Below are 18767 nucleotides of genomic sequence, written 5' to 3'. Positions count from 1 at the left end.
GTTGGCGAACAAATTCGTATGCACAATGCTCCCGGCCGGAGCGTTCCCTTTGGAACATTCGTATGCGCAACATTCTTGGAACGTTCGCTTGTGAACATTCCTAGAATTTTCACAGGTGAAGCCAACTTTACGGAGCTTTCACGCAACCTGTGGTTCGAAACACCATCCACTATATGCCACTTTGTGCCAAAAATATGCAAATTAAGTGGACTTGCTAGAAACTTAGCATAAGGGATCAGTTTTATCTTACATGAGTCTACCGAGGAATGTGATCTAAGATGTAGGAGGAAAGCAATGGTTCTAAAAATCTGACAGTGAACTTGGCACTCTCTGCGTATGTAGAGTGGCAGTCTTGAACGAACCAGATTTTAGTAGCGGATTTAAAACTTGGAGAAAGGTATTTCCCAGTTGAATGTGGGATATTCGTTCTAAAAAGGGGCCCTGCAATGACTTTTTGACTGGTTTTTAATTTGCACTGAACCTGAGCGTACAGAACGTAGTAACATAATAAAAATTTTCTTTTCTCAAATTTCGCTTTATTTTAAAAGTTATAGGCAAATTAGAATTACAAAAACAAGCAAAAAATAACCTTCTTCATGACATCGTAGGTCCTGGCTTGAGTGGCCGTGAACTATACTTCGTTTCAGCTTCCGTCCGAGCGCGGCAGATGTTACGAGCAAAAGGGCCAATCAAACAGCGTAAAGAGCGCAACGTCATGGCGCGCGCTCTGCGCTTGATAGGACTAGCCGGCGAAGGAGCACGCACAGAGAGCACGCTGGTCCTATCAACTGCAGAGAGCACGCCATGACGTTGTGCCTCTTTCACTGTTTGATTGGCCCTTCGGCTCATAACATCGGCCGCGCTCGGACCGAAGCTGAAACGAAGTATAGAGAAGGAGTAGTGAGCCCATCGAGCGCTCACGGCTGCCGCACTCCGTGTCGACGGCTCGAGAGGGCGCCACTAAAGCACGTGTTGGACAGGCTGTATGAAGCGGGCAGCCAGGGCGGCTCGCATTGCATTTGCTGCGCGACTAAACACTAATTCGGCGTAACACTTCATTGACCACAAACGACGGCAAACACGGGGTAAAGATCAGTTCAGAACGGGAGCCACTTCGCGCTGACGCACCGAATCGCCAGCAGGGCCCGCGCCGAAGGCCTTCGGAATGCTCGGAACCGGTCGGATTCTCGAGCCGGTATACGACCGCAGCGCCGCCGCGTACATCCGGGACCTTTCTACGCTCCTCGTTCGTCGTAGCCTTATCCCACTAGTTCTTTCTTGCATGCGCCGTTTTTTCCGCCGCTTGGTGGCGGGTATGTCGACGGGTCATTATGTGGACGGAGCAGGAGGAAACGGCTGAACACTTAATACTTTTCTGTGAAGGGCTTTAACAGTGACCGGGCGGATTTAATGAAAGCATTGGGTTTTAAAGACAGTGAAGGAAAAATTGACTTTACACGGGTAGAAATAACCAAGCGGAGGTTATCAGACTGGTGGCTAAAATCGAGGCAGGGGTGAGATTTAATCTTGGAATTCAAAACATATAATTAGATTTATAATGTTGGCTAGGTGGCGCAAGCCACCGCCCGATTCACAGGGTTTAGCCAGATCCATCCATCCATCCATCCATTCCTTGTTTCTGTACTTTCTAAACTGCATTTGTTTCTTTTCTGATCTAAAATAGTGAACAAAAACTACTCTCATACGTAATTGAAACGGTTCGCTACACTTATATTATGTATCTCGACTAACAAAAAAAGCTTTTAGCGGCTTTGACCAGTGGCAAGCCAAGGACCAAAGACGTCAAATTTTGCGCGCTTTCGGTACCGCGGGTCGCCCTCGTCGGTGGAGGAGGTTTCCGCGTCGTCCGGTTAAAATATGACGCACTGATATTTAGTTACTCTCTCCGTGCCCGCTGACTTACCCGAGCCCCAAGAGACGTGGAAACCGCAAAAAAGGTAGACGCTAAAATATGATTGCAGGGCCCCTTTAATTAAGAGGGAGTAATCGGTTATGTATGCAGCGCATTTTGAGTGAAAGAAGTTGACAGGTGGCAGGTAGGAGTAAACGGTCACTAGTACGTGCTCAGGCTGGTGCGCTGGGAAAGCACCTAGCTTGTACTTACACGCGCTCAAAATCTGTTTTGATTAAAAAACATCGCCCTGTGAGGTGCTTTATCATATCCATATATGTAGTGCTGCTCATTGGGGCTGTAGCCTAAGCAAACCGTAATTGTGGAATCTTTGTAAATAGTTCTTTCATTTATTTAATTTTATTTAATTACAGTTAATTTATTGTACCCTTATATCGCCCTCAGGGGGCTTTACATAAGGGGGGACAAGCAGCAATATATATTTAAACCCACAAAGAAAACACACACACACACACAGACACACACAAAAACAGTTTAGGCTGGTTACGTGTAAAGAGCGGCAAGTGCGGCTCGAAACGTGCTGGGTTCTTCTATTGTTACAATGTTATCGGGGAGTGAATTCCAGTCGGTAATAGACAGCTGTAAAGGTGAAAACTTGTAGATGTTAGTCCTTGGAGTGGTGACGTGAAGTTTCCGTGTGTTGTCGGTGCGCAAGGAAAGATGGATGGCGGCTCTGCAATACTTATCTTTTTTGAATGGCGAATGGTAGTACAGCAGGTGCAGGGCAATCAGTTGTGACACTTTCCGACGGTCTGCAAGAAGTGGAACTTTAAGTTGCTGTTTTAATGCTGTAATGCTTGCGCGGGTGTAGTTACGAAGTATGAAGCAAGTAGCTCGGATTTGTAGGTCTTCTAACTTATCGATTAAATACGACTGATGCGGAATCCAGATGAGAGACGCATATTCAAGCTTGTGTCGAATGCGAGATAAATATGCGATCAGTTTAGTGTCCCGTGTTCCAGGATAGAGGTGCCGCTTCGGGAAACCGAGGGTTTTGTTAGCCTTTGCAGTAATGTAATTTATGTGAGGCTCCCATAAAAGATTGCAGGTGAAGTGAACCCCAAGATATTTGTATGTTGGAACATTTTCAATAGACGAATTGAAAATAGAGTAGTTGAACTGGGTTGATATACGTTGGGTATTAAAGTTGAGAAATTCGTTTTGGACTGAATAATTTTCACTTGCCACTCTTCCCACCACGTTTCCAGACATGTGTAGTCGCCCTGCAAAAATGCACAGTCATCTAGCCTTTCTATTTTCCAATAGATGACGCGATCGTCGGCCTATAACCTAATTGTGGACCGAATACAAGTTGGCAAGTCATTTACATATATTAGAAAAAGCAAAGGACCGAGCACGGTTCTCTGGGGCGCACCTGATTTCACATTTTGTTGCAAAGAATTTATATTGTTATGGTGAACGCTTTATGTGCGGTTATAAATAAAAGTTGAGATTCATACGATAACAAAAGGGACTATTTTCAATGAAAGCATCGTTAACATGAGGCGGTGATGAGGCACTCTATCGAACGCTTTCTGGAAATCCATAAAAATGGCATGTGTTTCAGTGCGAGAGTGCATGCAGGGTTTTATGGATATCCTTAGTGAACTCAAAAAGCTGCGTTTCGCAAAAGTGGGACCTTCGGAAACCGTGCTGGTTTATAAAGAAGTAGTTGTGCGGTCATAAGTGGTTCATTATGTTTGAAAATACTCTGTGTTGCATGAGTTTACTGGCTACACTTGTTATAGATATTGACCTGTAGTTAGAAAAATCATTCTTTGAACCACATTTATAAATTGGAATTCTTTGAGCATGCTTCTAGTCGTCGGGTATTTCACCGGAGTCTGGCGACTGTTGAAAAATCAAGACAAGTGGACATGAACACTCATATTTACAAAGTTTGAGTAGCTTCGATGTTATTTTGTCAGGGCCTGGTGCCGAGTTCGATGGTAGGTCGTCAATCAGTTTTATAACGCCAGATGCGTAGATGGTTAAAGGGGCTATTTCTTTGTAACTATTACGGTCTGAATCGAAGTCTGGTAGAGGAAACTGGTCCTCGGAAAAAACGTCATTGAAATACCGACTGAACTTTTCGCATGTCTCAGCAGTGCTCATCTCATTTCCAGATGCATCAGTGAAAGGGAAATATTCTTGTTTTGGGTTAACAGCGGTCCAGAACTTTTTGGGGCTGGTTTTCGTAAGTTTACTAAAATCCTCATTGTAAAATTTCCTCTTTTTTTTTTTTGCGTTTTTTATTGCGAATTTAGACGTTTGTTGACATTGGTCGTATCTTTCCCATGCATCTACAGGCTGAGAAAGCTTGGCAGTCCTGTAGAACCGCTGTTTTTTTATTCAGTAGTCTCTTCAACCGTGCTTCAAACCAAGGCTTTACAACGCACGATTGAATGGTTATTTTTTGGGGATTGTATAAATGCGCTAGTCATGTAATTTATATTTAAGTAACGACGAATTCTCAGAGAATGTTCCCTGAATGTACCCACGCCACGTTCCGTGGAAATTGAAAGGATTTCCCTGCATAAATTTGCAACGTTTCAAGAAAGTTGCAGAAGTCCTTTGGATGTTCTGAAAACGTTCTTAAAACCTTGTTAGGACATTTTAATGTTAATTGAATGCCCTGGCTTTGTTCTATGTCGTTCTCAGAACGTTCTAAGATTGTCCTTTAGAAGAAGAGCAATGCAGCAACAAGTGCCTGCGCCACATTCTGACAACGTTGTTAGAATGTCCTTGCGTAAATTTGGAACATTCCAAGAATGTTGCCTATATTCTTTTGAACATTTCCGGAATGTTCTCAGAACGTCCTCGTGCTATGTGTGTCCCGGCCTTGACCACCGGCGGCCGCATCCGCGCCGGACTGCCAGTGACACTGTGAGTGGCCTCTACGGCCGCAATACAACAGCGCTGAGCAGTTTTTGTGCTTTATTCTTTTCTTTTTTTTTTTAATTTAGAGGATACTACTGGCCGTTGAAGGCCCAAGTAGGAGTGGGGTACAACATATGCATTCACACATACAACAAAAAACAAATAACACGACATTTAAAGGTTTACAACAACTAACTAGAAAATATACAGGATATACATTTTTTAAAAAGAGAGGAGGGGGGGGGGGCAGGAACAGCAAGCGTCAAGCAGTATGTAATTCAATCATGCATTAATACAAAATCACCTATCCAGATGCAGTATGAAGGTTTATACAATCCTAATGTTCATGCGAAAAAGATGAAGGTGCAGCAATTTACGAAGCAAACATGCTAGTTAACAAGACGTTCGAGACCTTGTACAAAGTTGGTGTCGATAAATAGTTCGAGAGGTAAACCGGTCCAGTTGCTAATAGTGCGAGGGAAAAAGCTAAACTTAAACATGTTAGTACGCGCAAAAATGGGTGTTAGTGAAAACCGATGTCTGTGCCGCGTAGTTCTTGACGCTAAAGGGGAAATATATTGCAATGGGTCTATGCGAGTCTGTCCTTGTTTAAGATGAAACAAGAATTTCAACCGCGCAAGTTTCCTCCAGGCCTGAAGGGTCTGTATTCCGTTGGCCTGTATAAGTTGAGACGGTGAATCCAGCCTTCTATACTTTCCGTAAATAAACTGAACCGCTCGATGTTGCACCATCTCCAACTTCCGGAGATCTTTTTGAGTGAATGAATCTCAAACGGCATATGCATACTCCAAATTGGATCTGGCTAATGAGCAATAAGCATGTAGCTTAACCTGAATCGGAGCGTCTTTCAACTTTCTTCTAATGAAACCCAACTTCATGGATGCCGAGGTAGAGATATGTTTTATATGAGGAGACCATGAAAGTGTGTCCGATATAATTAAACCAAGATATTTGCATTCTCGCTCCACAGTGACCGGGGTGTCCGCGATATCATAAATGTATTCAAAGGGTTGCTTCTTTTTTTTTTTTTTTGTAATACGTAAAAGTGTTTATTTAGCAGAGTTAAGCTTCATTTTTCCAGGTATCGCACCATGATACAACGGAATGCAAACTATGGTCTAACAATAGCTGACACGAGCTCGAATTTATTTCTTTAAAAATAATGCAATCGTCGGCAAAAAGGCGTGTATGGACACCTGCGTCAATGATTGATATAATATCGTTTATGTACACCAAGAACAAAAGAGGAGCTAAAGCGCTCCTGGGGGACCCCCGACGTTACAGGCAGAACTGGAGAGATGCAACCTTCGACGGAAACAGACTGTGTGCGATGTGACAAGTATGCAGCAATCCAGTTAACAAAACCATGTGGAAGACCAAGCTGTTCAAGGTTAAAAAAGCAGTTGTTCATGAGGCACCTTATCGAAAGCTTTGCTGAAGTCCAAGAAAAGCACATCAATTTGACTTCCTCTATCGAGGATTTGCGCAAACTCATGGATGGTAGTAACGAGTTGGGTCGTAGTTGATAAGCCTTTTCGAAAGCCATGTTGAAACTCTGTTAGAAAATTACGGATGTCCAGCAGTTCATTGATTTCACTGCAGATGATATGCTCTATTAATTTACCCGAAGAAGAAGTCAAGGATATTGGACGGTAGTTCTCAGCTGCTAGTCGATCCCCTTTTTTGTGCACAGGTACCACTATGGCAGTGCGCCAATCATCTGGCAGCGAGCTGTTTGAGTATGATGTACGAAAAATAATGAGAAGATAATTGGCTAGGGACTCATCGTACCGTCGTAGAAACTTGTTTGGAATCTTATCGGTATCAGCACTTGTTTTCATTTTCAGTGACAACAGCCAAGAAACTATGCCGCAATAAGTTATGAACTCAGAGTGACAGTTAGATGCGGTAGAAATGACATAATCGTGGTTATGGTTATCGGAGAAAACCGACTGAAAATACATATTGAAATGGCACGCTATAACACCAGGATCTGTTGAGACAGTGTCATTCACCACGATTTGCTCAACGGGCTTATTTTTTTCAGTCAAGTAGTGCCAAAACCTTAGGGGGTCCTGTTTAAAATAGTTTAGAAGCGTACTGGAGAGGTAGTTGTCAATGGCCTCTGCAATTAGGCTACGAAGATCACTCCGCAGACTAGTGACATCACAGTTAACTGGCCTTGCTTTCTTCGCTCGTTTTATTCTGCGTTTGAGATTTACGATTTTTCTATTAATCTACGAATTATTACGATTAATACGCTTGTATTTTGTAGGTACAAATTTATCAAGTCAGTATTCACAAAGTTCTTAAATTTTAGCCAAAGGGCATCAACATTCGTATAAGTGAAATTATCAATATTTATGTCAAGATAGTCGAGTATGCTAGTACCGTCAGCTCGGGAAAAGTCTTTAAAAGGTGAATATATAGCTCATTTTGTAGGTGAAAAGCTCTCAAGCAAACAGGTCAAGAGGACCAAAAGGTGATCAGACATACCCTGTTTAACAGATATGGTGCAATCTGTAAGCGAATTGTTTACGAAAACAAGATCAAGAATTGGGTGACTGGTACCATGCACTCTGGTTGGATCCTGAACTAACTGCGTCAGATCAAAGGCGAACATCATATCAAGAATAATTTCTGTTGCAGAAGATGAACCACACATACTCGCCCAGTCAACGGACGGGATACTAAAATCACCAGCCAGGATTATTTTATGGCTGCTAGATTTAAACAAATGGTCAAATAATCTGCACAAGTAGTCAGGAGTAGCAGAGGGGGGTCGATAAACAGCTCCAAGGATAACAGTGTTGCCCCAACAGTTAAAGCGTAGAAACAAGCTTTCATGATTTTCGGTTTGGGCTTCCGGAACCGCTTCAATGCCTGGTTTAAGTAAAACAGCCAGTCCGCCATCCCTTCCATCACGATCCTTGCGAAATACATTGTACTGATCCGGAAATACCTCTCCGTCACTAATGTAATCAGTAAGCCAGGTTTCGGTCATAACACAAACATGCGGGTCATGCGTAAGAAGGCATGGTTGTCGCCTGAATATTCAGCTAGGATAAACACAATTCCTATCAAGCAATTTCAAAGGTCCAGTCTGCAAGGAGGTAGCCGCAGTCGTTGGGGACGACTAGCATTTATTGTATTTTCTTGATGTTTCTCCATTACAGCTCTGCCGCCATAGCTTACAACTGGTGTGCCACTCGTGCTGCTAACTTGTTTTGGAGTTTGTAGATGCGTCATCTCTGGCGTGTCACCTGTCGTTTGTACATTTGGGCTTGGGCAAGCATCCTTTTCGTCCTCCGGCTCTGGTTGGCTTTGGTGGGTGGAGTGACCACTACGTAGCTGGTCAATATGACGATTCCAAATGGATTTTCCGACTTTTGCTTGTTATGAGAGAGAGCCAGTTCTCCTCACGACTGTTCCAGGTACCCGCTTGCTTTGGCTGCGGTAATCTCGCACTGATACAGGGGCTCCTTCAGAAAACGAGTGCAGTCGTCTGTTCTGAACTGGATATTGTTTTGTCTTCAGGTACATTTGCCCGTTCAGAACTGGTCACAAAAGTGCCAGTCGAGTTCGCAGTTCACGACCGAAAAACAGTTTGGCAGGTGCCACACCAGTTGTACAATGTGATGTGATGCAATATACCAACAGGAAGTTTGCCAGTTCTTTGTTCGTTGAGCCTTCCCCTTCATGCTGTGCGTGAAGGATTGCACAAATATTTCTGCAAGTCCATCTGTCGCAGGGTGGTATGGCGCACTCAGTCTTGTACACGTTACTCGAAAAAAGTAATCGATTACAATTACAATTACTCTTGGTTTAAAAGTATTCGATTAGATTACTTGATTACTTCAGAGAGAAAGGAATTGGGCATTACTTGAAAAAGTAATCGTTACTTTTCAGATTACTTTAGAAGCTTCGCACCGTGACTCGGAACAATGAGAAACGCAATAAAAATCAGCTACTTTGAGGCACATTATATGAAGACAAAGGAACGTGTATATTAGGGAGACGTTTATCTCTTTTAAGATGCAACGAGCACTCCTTATGTCTTGTTCAATTTCAGCAGGAGCTGGCACTCGAAGTCGCAGTCGCTCATTTTCCCGCGTTTTCGGGTCAGGATGTCCGCTGCTACGCTAAACACCCTCTCCACAGACGCGCTGGATGGCAGGGCAGTGTTAAACCTAATGAACACTTTCTGTAGGTGGGGGTACTCCTTCAGCATCTCCGTCGAAGTGTCCGGAGAGCTGAGATGGCGTGAGACTTCCCCACATTCCCGGGTCGATCTTGGCGCCGAAAAAGCGAAGAAATCGTCAAGAGGGGAACCTCCGCAGTCAGCGGGAGGTTCCTGTCCGCCGGTGGGCGATCCTCCGTAGCATGGGCGGTTCAGCTCGTCCGTGAGCAGCTGGGCTAGCTCCTGCCGCATGGCTTTGCCAAAAACCCAGCCGACTTTAAACCGGAGGAGCGCAATGGCTGCTAGCAACAGCTCCCGGTCGTTTATCAGGGGACCAAACCTGTAAGTAGAAAGTATCGCATCTGATAGGTGAACACAGTTCCGCCCCGCAAAAAGTGGAAGTAGATTATGCTTCTTCAGAAACTTACCGGTTCTGGATTCCATCAAGCAGAGCATCAACAAGCGGCGCGGAGAAAGCTAGGCCCGCCTGGAGAAGATGGCTGAGCCGCTGCTGGAGTACAGTGATCGTTGGCAGCAGGTACCCCATGAACATGTGTTCTTCTCTTTGAACCACGTCAATCGCACAGGCGAGGGGCTTCATGACCTGCAAATGCAATAGAGGGGAAGGTTAACAGTACGGATGTTTTGTTTACGGTATTGACACGCAGATCCCTCCTCATAAATTCAACCTCCTTTTGTGAAACGTAGAAATGACAGATATGGCACTCTCACCTTACAGTACTCTTCTATGAAGAGTAGGTCACGTGGACGCTGGAAGGGAGGAACTTGTAAGGTCCTGCATAACCCGTCGAAGTCTTTTCCCTCAGCATCCAACTTGTGCACGCACTCTAGCGCATCGTAGAGAGAGTTCCACCGCGTGGCTACGGGCCTTATTAATGCCTTCCCACAGAAGCGTCGGATGGTCTCGGCAGCAACCGCCGACTGTCCCTGCTTATTCCACAAGGCGCGGCATGTCCGCAAAATGGAGCGAAAAGGTCTCGAGAAGATTTCGTGACGCTCCGCTGCTCCGGCGTCGATCGTAGCCACCATATTTAGGGTGTGCGCAGCACATCTATGGTGAGGGGGGAGTCGGGCCTCTCCTTGGTTCACGTTTTCAAGCAGGGGTGCTACCTCCACGAACTCCAGGCCTTCATCGTCCTGCTCCGAGGGCTCTAGGTCGTCAGGCTGAACAGGCTCACTAAACACCCTGTGTTATAAATGAAGAAAATAATAGTTACCCAAACGAACAACCTGCATTTACTTTTTGAACGTTTGAACCACGACAACAAGCAGATACACTTTGCTGGTGGAATTTGAACGCTATATTGGATTCACAAAGTGGGTCTACTTGTTGTCATGATCAGATATATGCGTGGAATGGTGCTGATGTTCTAAGCAAGCGCTTTTGGAATTTTATCAGTAATTTTGATCAATAGATAACAGGCCGCTATTACTGTATGCGGCAAATATTACCTGAAGGCTTTTACGAAATTGGATCCATTGTCGGTCACGACCTTGGTGACTTTTTCTTGAAGGGCGTACTCCTTGAAAACCTCCAGAAGAAGGTCTGCAATCTTGTCGTGCGTGACCCTGCCCATCATTCTTTGGCAGATCAGTACTGCAGAGTTCCTCTTCAGGGAAACCGGCTCAAGCCAAGAAACTGTCGCTGCCAGATAGCACCTGCGAAAGAAACAAACAAATATTTTGTATAAACTGTACTGAGAAAACAAAAACCCGCCAGCTTAATCCCCAGTAGACAATACTGGTATTGACTGAACATTAAGGGCATATTATGTCTCTTAAACTACTAGTTACGTATTTTAGCAGTATCAGCGCTTTTATATCACCGAATTTAATTTAAAAAAAACAAAAAAAAAAACGAAGTTTTCCCGACAACTCATTTCTTGGTTTATTTTTTTTTTAAGTGAGAGTCCAAAAAGCTTCTATGAGGAGACTTTTATATTTAAATACAGAGACCAGCAAATACAAACCCATGCATATAACTTTGAAACGAACATTCTGGATATGCGACAAGAACGTACAAGGAATACACGATGTTATTTTAAAGAGGCTTACCGTCGGAACGACGTCCAGCAGTCGGCAGTCACAGTGACGTAAGGAACCTCGCCGAAAGCTTTCCGCAGGCTTGTCTTCATCTCTTCGTATCTCTCGTCGATTCTCGCCATCAGCATTCTCTGTGTTGGTACGGTGTTTTCAGGGGCCAAGGTATCCACAAGTTTAACGAAACTGGGAGCCTCGACGACAGAGAAAGGTTGCAGGGAATCTACAACAAAATTCACAATCAGGGTTTCCAGCTGCTTTTGAGGCACCCGCCCGCTTGCAAAGTTGAGGGTAAGTTGTTTCGGCGTGGACGTTGAAGCAGCTTCAGACAGCTTCCGTTTCCGCGAAGAGTTCTCAAAGTCAGCCAGATTCCCGGGGTGTTGACTCTAAAAAAACAATAGTGATTAATACATAAATTAAAAAAAAAAAAAAAAAAAAACACGCATACAGCGGACATGCACGGCTAATAAAACGTACCTTTACGTGCTTCCGCAGGTTCGAGTTCGTCACCATGGAACAAGACAGGAGCTTTTCTTTAGGCTTACAAAGTTAACACTGAAATGTGAGGTTGCCATCACCTCGCTTTTCCTTCAGCACAAACAAGCTTGCCAGCTGCGGCCACGGAGACACGGCGTCACCGACCTTCCTAGCATGAGCCATCTCTATAAAACACGACTGAAACATTGAGTTTTATAGCCGTGAAGTTTCTAAGAGAAGTTCCGAGCTATTCACCCGGGAACGCCTTCATCCCTCCTTGGTTGTAACAGAAGCGCTAAATTACTCATAATCTCGATCCACCCGTTCCGAATTTCCGAGCGAGCTCGAATATTTCTTGAAGTGCGTACTAAGGACGCTAGATCGTGTTAGTTCCACTGAGCTATGGTGACCTATATTCAGCTCTGGAGATATGGCTTTTGCGCTCTTTGTGGCTTAATGCTCTAAGTTAGTACAAAGAAGCTTCTCCCCTTTTCTTCCGTCTGGCGCCTTTTCTTTCCTGGAGTTTCCCACTAAGATAATTATCCAACAGTGGGTGCCACTTCTGCCGAAGGATATGAATTCTTAGAGCTCACATTTATAGTCACACCTTAGCATTTACATTACATGGCTTTGGTTATCTTGGAGGCAGAAGAATGTAGAGGTGCTTTGACCAGGATTTAGAGTTCTTTTTTTTAATATATAAGAGGGGTGGACCGCATGAAGAGGTAATAGAGACAAACATTCTACATTAACCATCGAACTTCGCAATGAAAGGCTTTTGTCGAGAACCCGAACCTGACAAACCGAGTCGAAATCCAAGTTCCAACAAACCACTCTGCGAACTGCCCAGACAAAGAGCGTGACCTCCTTTCGTAGAGCTCAGCAACAATGCTTTTATTCTCTCTGATTCCAAAAGCTTAGAAGCTGATAAAGTGAAGACGTCTCGTGTTTGGTGACTAGGTTGGCCGAGGGGGGGGGGGGGGGGGGGGCGGTAAGGAAAAAAGTAATGGTTACAAGTAATTCCATTACTTTTAAAAGTAATCAAATTACTCTTGTGATTACTACAAAACAAAAGTAATCAAATGAATACAAAATTACTTCAAAAAGTTATCAATTACAAGTAATTTGATTACTTGTAATGAGTACCGTACAAGTCTGGGAGCACTGAATGTGTGTCGCACGCTATTCTCCTTGTGAAAGGTCTGAAATCCTCCTGCCACAAATTGGGGACCACTGTCAGTGACAACACGTTCAGAAAGTCCGTTCCGTGCCAACATGTCGAGAAGGACGCCGGCAGTGAGTACTGCAGTCGCAGAGCTCCTGACGTAGACTTCTGGCCATTTTGTGAATGAATCAACTGCAATGAGAAACATCTTGCCGAAGAATGGTCCTGCGGAGTCCACGTGGACACGACGCCATGATCCACTGGGAATCTCGCTAGGATGGAGTGGTGCCTTTAAAGGGCATGTTGCTTTGTCGGAAGCCCCGCTGCACTTTTCGGTGATAGCCTCGATGTCGGCATCAATGGAAGGCCACCACACAAAGGAATGTGCAAGTGTCTTCATCTTCACAGTGCCTTGATGTCCTGTGTGCAAGTCCTGCCGGATGGGTTCCCGTAGCTTAACAGGAATAATTGTCCTGATCCCCCACACGATTATTCCCTGATGCACAGAGAGTTCGTCTTTTCGTCGGTAGAAGTGCAGTATTTCGTCATCTTGATCGCAAGTGTTCCAGCCGTTCAGGACGTGAAAATACACTCTTGACAAGATGCAGTCGCGTTGACTCGCTTGCATCACTTCTGCAGTCACGGGAAGGGTCTCCACTGGCGTCATGCGAGAGAGTTCTGCTTCGTCCGGCTTGTCCTCTGGCGCAACAGGTAGGGGAAGACGTGACATGGAGTCTGCATTCGCATTGTCTTCAGACCTTCGGTATTCAATCTCGTCGTTTAACCCAGCCAGACATAGTGCGTATCTTTGGATACGCACCGCCTGCATTGCTGGTATGCTGCTGCTTGGGCTAAAGATGCCCGTGAGTGGTTGATGATTCGTGATCAGCTTGAAGTGCCTTCCATATGGGTATGCGTGGAATTTCCGGATTCCTTAGACGATGGTTAGAGACTAGAGTCTCTTTGTCTATTTTGCGACTAGTTCCTCTCCGATGTCTTCAGTGTACTTGAAGCAAATGCGATGGGTCTTTCGCTTCCATCTGGCATCACATGTGAGAGAACAGTTCCCAGTCCATGGGGTCCTGCGTCACAGGCAAGACGCATCTCCAACTTAGGGTCATAGTAGACAACCACGGTGTCTGATGCTATGATTGTCTTGGCTTGCTTGAATGCCAGCTCACGCTGCTTGGTCCACTTCCAAATGGAAGTCTTTTCTAGGAGCGCATGTAGTAATCGTAGGAGGTTAGCACAGTCGGGAATGAACTTTTTATAATAGTTGATAAGGCCGAGGAACGACCTCAGTTAAGCTTTGAACTTGGGCATTGGAGCCTCCACCACAGCCCTGATTTTGTACTGAGTCTTGAGCAAACCCGTTCCCTTCAAATTACGTCAAGTTTGTCGCCGCAGTAAGTCACAGAGTCCTGGAAAAAGGAGAACTTATGCAGGTTGGCTTTAAGTCCATACTCGTGAAGTCTCCTAAGCGCTGCAGAGAGCTGTTCGCAGGTGCGAGTCCTCCGACCCGCCAGTGACCAATATATCATCCTGTGTCGCATGACACATTGGAATTCCTTGGAGGATCCGGTTAATCGTTCGTTTCCAGACAGCTGGAGCAGGTGATATTCCAAAAATCCTCCTGTTCTACTGGTACAGTCCTTTCTCAGTGTTGATGTTTAGGAGTGGCTTCGATTGCTCGTCCGCTTCCACCTGAAGGTAGGCTTGTCGGAGGTCAATCTTGGAAAATTTTCTTCCACCGGACAGCCTTGCAAAGATGTTCTCAATGCGGGGTAGCGGATACTGGTCCACTACTAGGTGGGTACTGTATTGAACCATCGTTAAAAGCGCTAAAAAGACGTACACAAGATAGAAGACAACACGGGGCTTCTATCTTGTGTACGTTTTTTTAGCGCTTTTAACAATGGTTCAATACAGTCAACACCAACTTGCCCAACAACAAGTTCTTTTACAAGGCGGGTATTGATTGTGCTTTTGAAGTCGCCGCAAATGCGGACAGTTCCATTTGGCTTCACCACTGGCACAATAGGCATAGCCCAATCACTGTAATTGACCTTTGTCAATATGCCTTCCGACTCCAGGCGGTCTAGCTCAGTGGTCTGTTTTTCCTTCAAGGCATAAGGGACTTGACGAGGGCGACAGAACTTGGGGTGAGCTTCACTCTTCAAGTGCAGCGTCAGTTTGAAATCCTTGAGCTTTCCAATGCTGGCATCAGAAAAATCCTTGAACTCTGCAAGTCTTGTCCAGCTGGTCCTGCCTCTAACATAGTACAGGTTGGTTGTCCACCTTCGCCACATCCCAAAGCTCCAGAACGTTGAAATGGTTGGTGCAGTTTCTTCCGAAGAGTGGGGGTCCTGGTGTGTCCACAACGTACAGCTGCAGCTGGCCAGTCGACTCCCCAAATGTCACTTTGGCTGCAGCCACGCCTTGTGGACTAAAGGTTTCGCCTGTTAGAGTGTTAAAACGCACTGGCGCTCCCTGCAGTGTCATGTGTGAGAGATGCTTCTCGTATAGAGTCTTTGGCAGGAGCGAGCACTTGGAGCTCGCGTTCATATCCATTTCCAAGGTTTGCCCCACAATTTTTGGTTTCAGCCAGATAGGGTTAATTCCGTTCCCACCATCGACGTGTGCCAACAATTGAAACTCCGCTTCTTCGTCTTCGTCTTGTACGACGTGAACCTGGCCTTTTGAAGATCGTCAACTTGCTTTCTTTGAAGCCAAACATGGCCTGCGCAAAGTCTTGGTGGGGTCACTCGTCGCCATTCTTTATGTTTGTTAACTGGAATTTATTCGTCTACTTGGAGAAACAAAGGCATGAAGAAAACAGTTATAGAAAGCGTGGTGTGATGGCTACAATAGGGCGGCCATCTTTTTTCTTGTGTTGTTTTTGCCAGTTGTTGTCGCCTGAATACTCAGCTAGGCTAAACACAACACATACGGTTTCACGTACATTGCACTTGCAAAACACATCCACACGGCGTCTATTCTTGGTCGTTATCCAAGCATGCGAAGGCACAGAGACGCAGCACTTAGGCGTACCAAGGAAGCTTTGATCACGCCGCGAGAACGGCGAAACTCGATATCGACGAGTTGTGCCTTTCTCCTGCGGCACTCTGCTTTCGTCAAAATTTCCACGTGTTCTCAACGGAAAGTTTCACCGGTTACACTGGGTCATAAAGAACTCCTAGGGCGAATGACGACGCACGAGTAGAAAACGTATCTTCAGCACGCTGCCCCCCATCCTCTGAAACACTAGCAAAACCGCAATTCGTGTATCAGCAAGATGGCCGTCCGGTGGCTTCACTCGCGGGAACGGCACGCGTGATCCAGTAATTCTCGTAGAGATCAGTGGCGTTGCACTTCTTGCCTCGTTTTGTTTTCTTGTGATCTGCGCCTCTAGAATAACCCGGATGTACTCGAATGTGGCTGGTCGCGCAGCTAGCCCGCTTGCAGCGAAAAAGTAAACGCGGCCCCTTGTGGCACCTGCAGCCCTGCAGCTAAATCCGCTAAACCGCTACACGTGTTTATGGTATTAAAGAGTTTTAGAATAACGTACGCAATTTTATCGCACTCTGGCGGTAAATTTAGCGCTTATGTTAGCGCACGCTGTGCAAGAGAGTTTTAGAATAGTGTTTCTCCGCCGAGACGCAAAAGCCCAAGCATCTCGCGCTTGCAACACCATCAAGATGCAGTCGAAATTTTCATTTCACAACGAAATGCCGTAACTTGTGAAAAAAACAAGTTTCTTTGTTCTAGTTTAACATTTTAGATTTGCTTCAACATGAGAATGCGACGCGAGCGGTCGACCGGTCGTGTCGGCTTGCGTCGCCTCTGCAAAAAAGGTCTCGTGTACTGATCTTCGCCGAGAAATGTTCGCGCGTCGCAAGCGTGAAGTTGCCGGTGATCGATGCCCACCTTTCTGGTTTTTTCAAACCGAGTACAATGTACTGCACCCACACTTCCTCAACGGTCTACTAAAGGAACCAGGCAAAAATGTAACCTCTGGTTCCAGCTGGGACCAGTTGGTTCTAACTGAAACTAAGATGGTTCCAGTTGGAAACAGCTGGAAAAACAATGTTTCCAGCTGGAGTCGTCAAGTTCCAGCTGGATTCAGTTGGAGTTGGAAACATTTCAATTGGAAAAGTACTGAATACTGTTAAGGAGTTGGAAACATTCCAACTGGAGTTCCCAAATTCCAGCTGGAGAAGTACTGGATCCAGTTGGAGTTGTCAACATTCCAATTGGAAAAGTACTGAATCCATTTGGGGGGAGTTGGAAATATTCCAAGTGGGGTTCCCAAATTCCAGCTGGAGAAGTACTGACCCAGCTCGACCAACTCCAGTTTCAGCTGGGATACACAAATTTCGCTTGAAGGCTTCTGAAAACGTGGAGTTGCAGACACCATTCCAGTTAAAAGTACTCAGCCAGGGTACTAATGATTTACTACTCTATCAGTCAAAAATGTTTGCTCTAAACGACCTAATTTTCGCGAATGGCATATATTTCGCAATAGACAGGTCCCGTGAACAATTTCGGTAAAATTTAAGCACATTGGAATCTATATTGAGATCCCACCGCGTCGCAAAAATCAGAACCCGCAAATTATTCCAAATTTTCAGTTTTGGCCTAAATCGGGAAATATTAAGCCCGAGAAAAAGAAGTCATTTACAGTATGTAGAGAGGCGAAGGACAAATGGGAGAGTTTTGATAATAGGTTTCATTCTTGAAACAGTAATCGAAACAAAAATAAAAGGTACCATTGAAAAAACAATTTAGTTCAAAAAGGTCACAAATAAATACAATCTTCATACAGATGTGAAGACTAAGGGTGGCAGTGTTTAACGATTTATTCTTAGAAATAAAACTCGTCCCATAACAGCTGTCAGCAGTCTACCAGGATGGAGCTAAGAATATAATAATAATAATAATATGTTTTATTTTCCGTCAAAAGTGTATGACGGAGGGAGACCGAGGAAAAAAGCTGCATGATGCAGCTTTTTTCTGTTATATTCATATTTTAGACAATATGGCAAAAAATGAACTTGTGCCGAGGGGCCCAATTATTTTTCACAACTACAAGTATAACTGATAAAATTTAATGGATATAAATGCAGATATACACATCTCGAGCACAGCATACACACGGTTACACAGAAAGCTCACGAAAAGTTAACTTCAGGATAACACACTGAAGGAATAGTAAAGCATAATGCCGTGGGTGCAGGTTTGCTGCCGGTTGAACACACAGTTGGGAGTTTTAGAATAGCGCACGCTAAAGCTTTGCGCGCGCAAAGAATAGCGTCGTCGCCACTGCGCATGCTCCGAACGGAAACCAGGTTTCGCGCTTTGCGTGCGCAATTTTAGCGTGCGCTATTTCTCAGAAATAGCGTGCGTACGCAAAGAGTCTTTGCGCTTCTCCAAGGAGGATTCGTGATGAGAAGTTGGCTTAAGCCAAGACGAGCAGAGTTAAAAAAAAAAATGGCGGCTTCCAGGATGATGTCGGCGGCTGCTTTGGCGGCGTCGTGAGTGCGACGTCGGCGGCATTCTGGCGACTGCAATTTTCAATACGGGACGACAATGTACTCGGTTTGGCAGCGATCACCGGCAACTTGATGCTTGCGACGCGCGAACATTTCACGGCGAAGAAACGATGTGCGAAGGTCAGTACACGAGACCTCTCTTGCCGAGGCGACGCAAGCGGACACGACCGGTCAACCGCTCGCGTCGCGTTCTCATGTTTAAACAAATTAAAATGCTACTCTGGACCAAAAAACTCGTTTTCTTCTGAAGTTACATCACTTCGTGTGTGAAATAAAAATTTTTACTGTATCTTGGTGGCGTCGCAAGCGCGAGATGCTTGGGCTTTTGCGTCGCGGCGGAGAAACGCTATTCTAAAACTCTCTCGCGCCGCGTTCGCTAATACAAGCGCTAAATTTAGCGCTAGCGTGCGCTAAAATTGCGTACGTTATTCTAAAACTCCCTATTTTCTTACGATTGCGTCAAGGACCCGATGACTGAGAACGCCGATGGTCTGTGAA

General features: G+C 45.1%; 1 protein-coding gene across 1 annotated transcript; it reads right to left on the bottom strand.

The window, feature by feature from the left end:
* Positions 1–9966: 9966 nt before the first annotated feature.
* LOC115316555 lies at positions 9967–11588 on the bottom strand. Its single transcript, XM_040212582.1, has 5 exons — positions 11553–11588; positions 11091–11461; positions 10488–10694; positions 10146–10221; positions 9967–10086 (listed from the first exon to the last, which is right to left on the bottom strand). The coding sequence occupies exons 1-5, from the start codon at positions 11586–11588 to the stop codon at positions 9967–9969; spliced, it is 810 nt and encodes a 269-aa protein (XP_040068516.1).
* Between the last annotated feature and the right edge of the window lie 7179 nt (positions 11589–18767).

Source organism: Ixodes scapularis, unplaced genomic scaffold, assembly GCF_016920785.2.
Source record: "Ixodes scapularis isolate PalLabHiFi unplaced genomic scaffold, ASM1692078v2 PGA_scaffold10__122_contigs__length_95168666, whole genome shotgun sequence".
NCBI classification, from domain to species: Eukaryota; Metazoa; Arthropoda; class Arachnida; order Ixodida; family Ixodidae; genus Ixodes; species Ixodes scapularis.
Note: the sequence above shows the minus strand (reverse complement) of the source record. Positions and strands in the feature narration are given on the sequence as shown.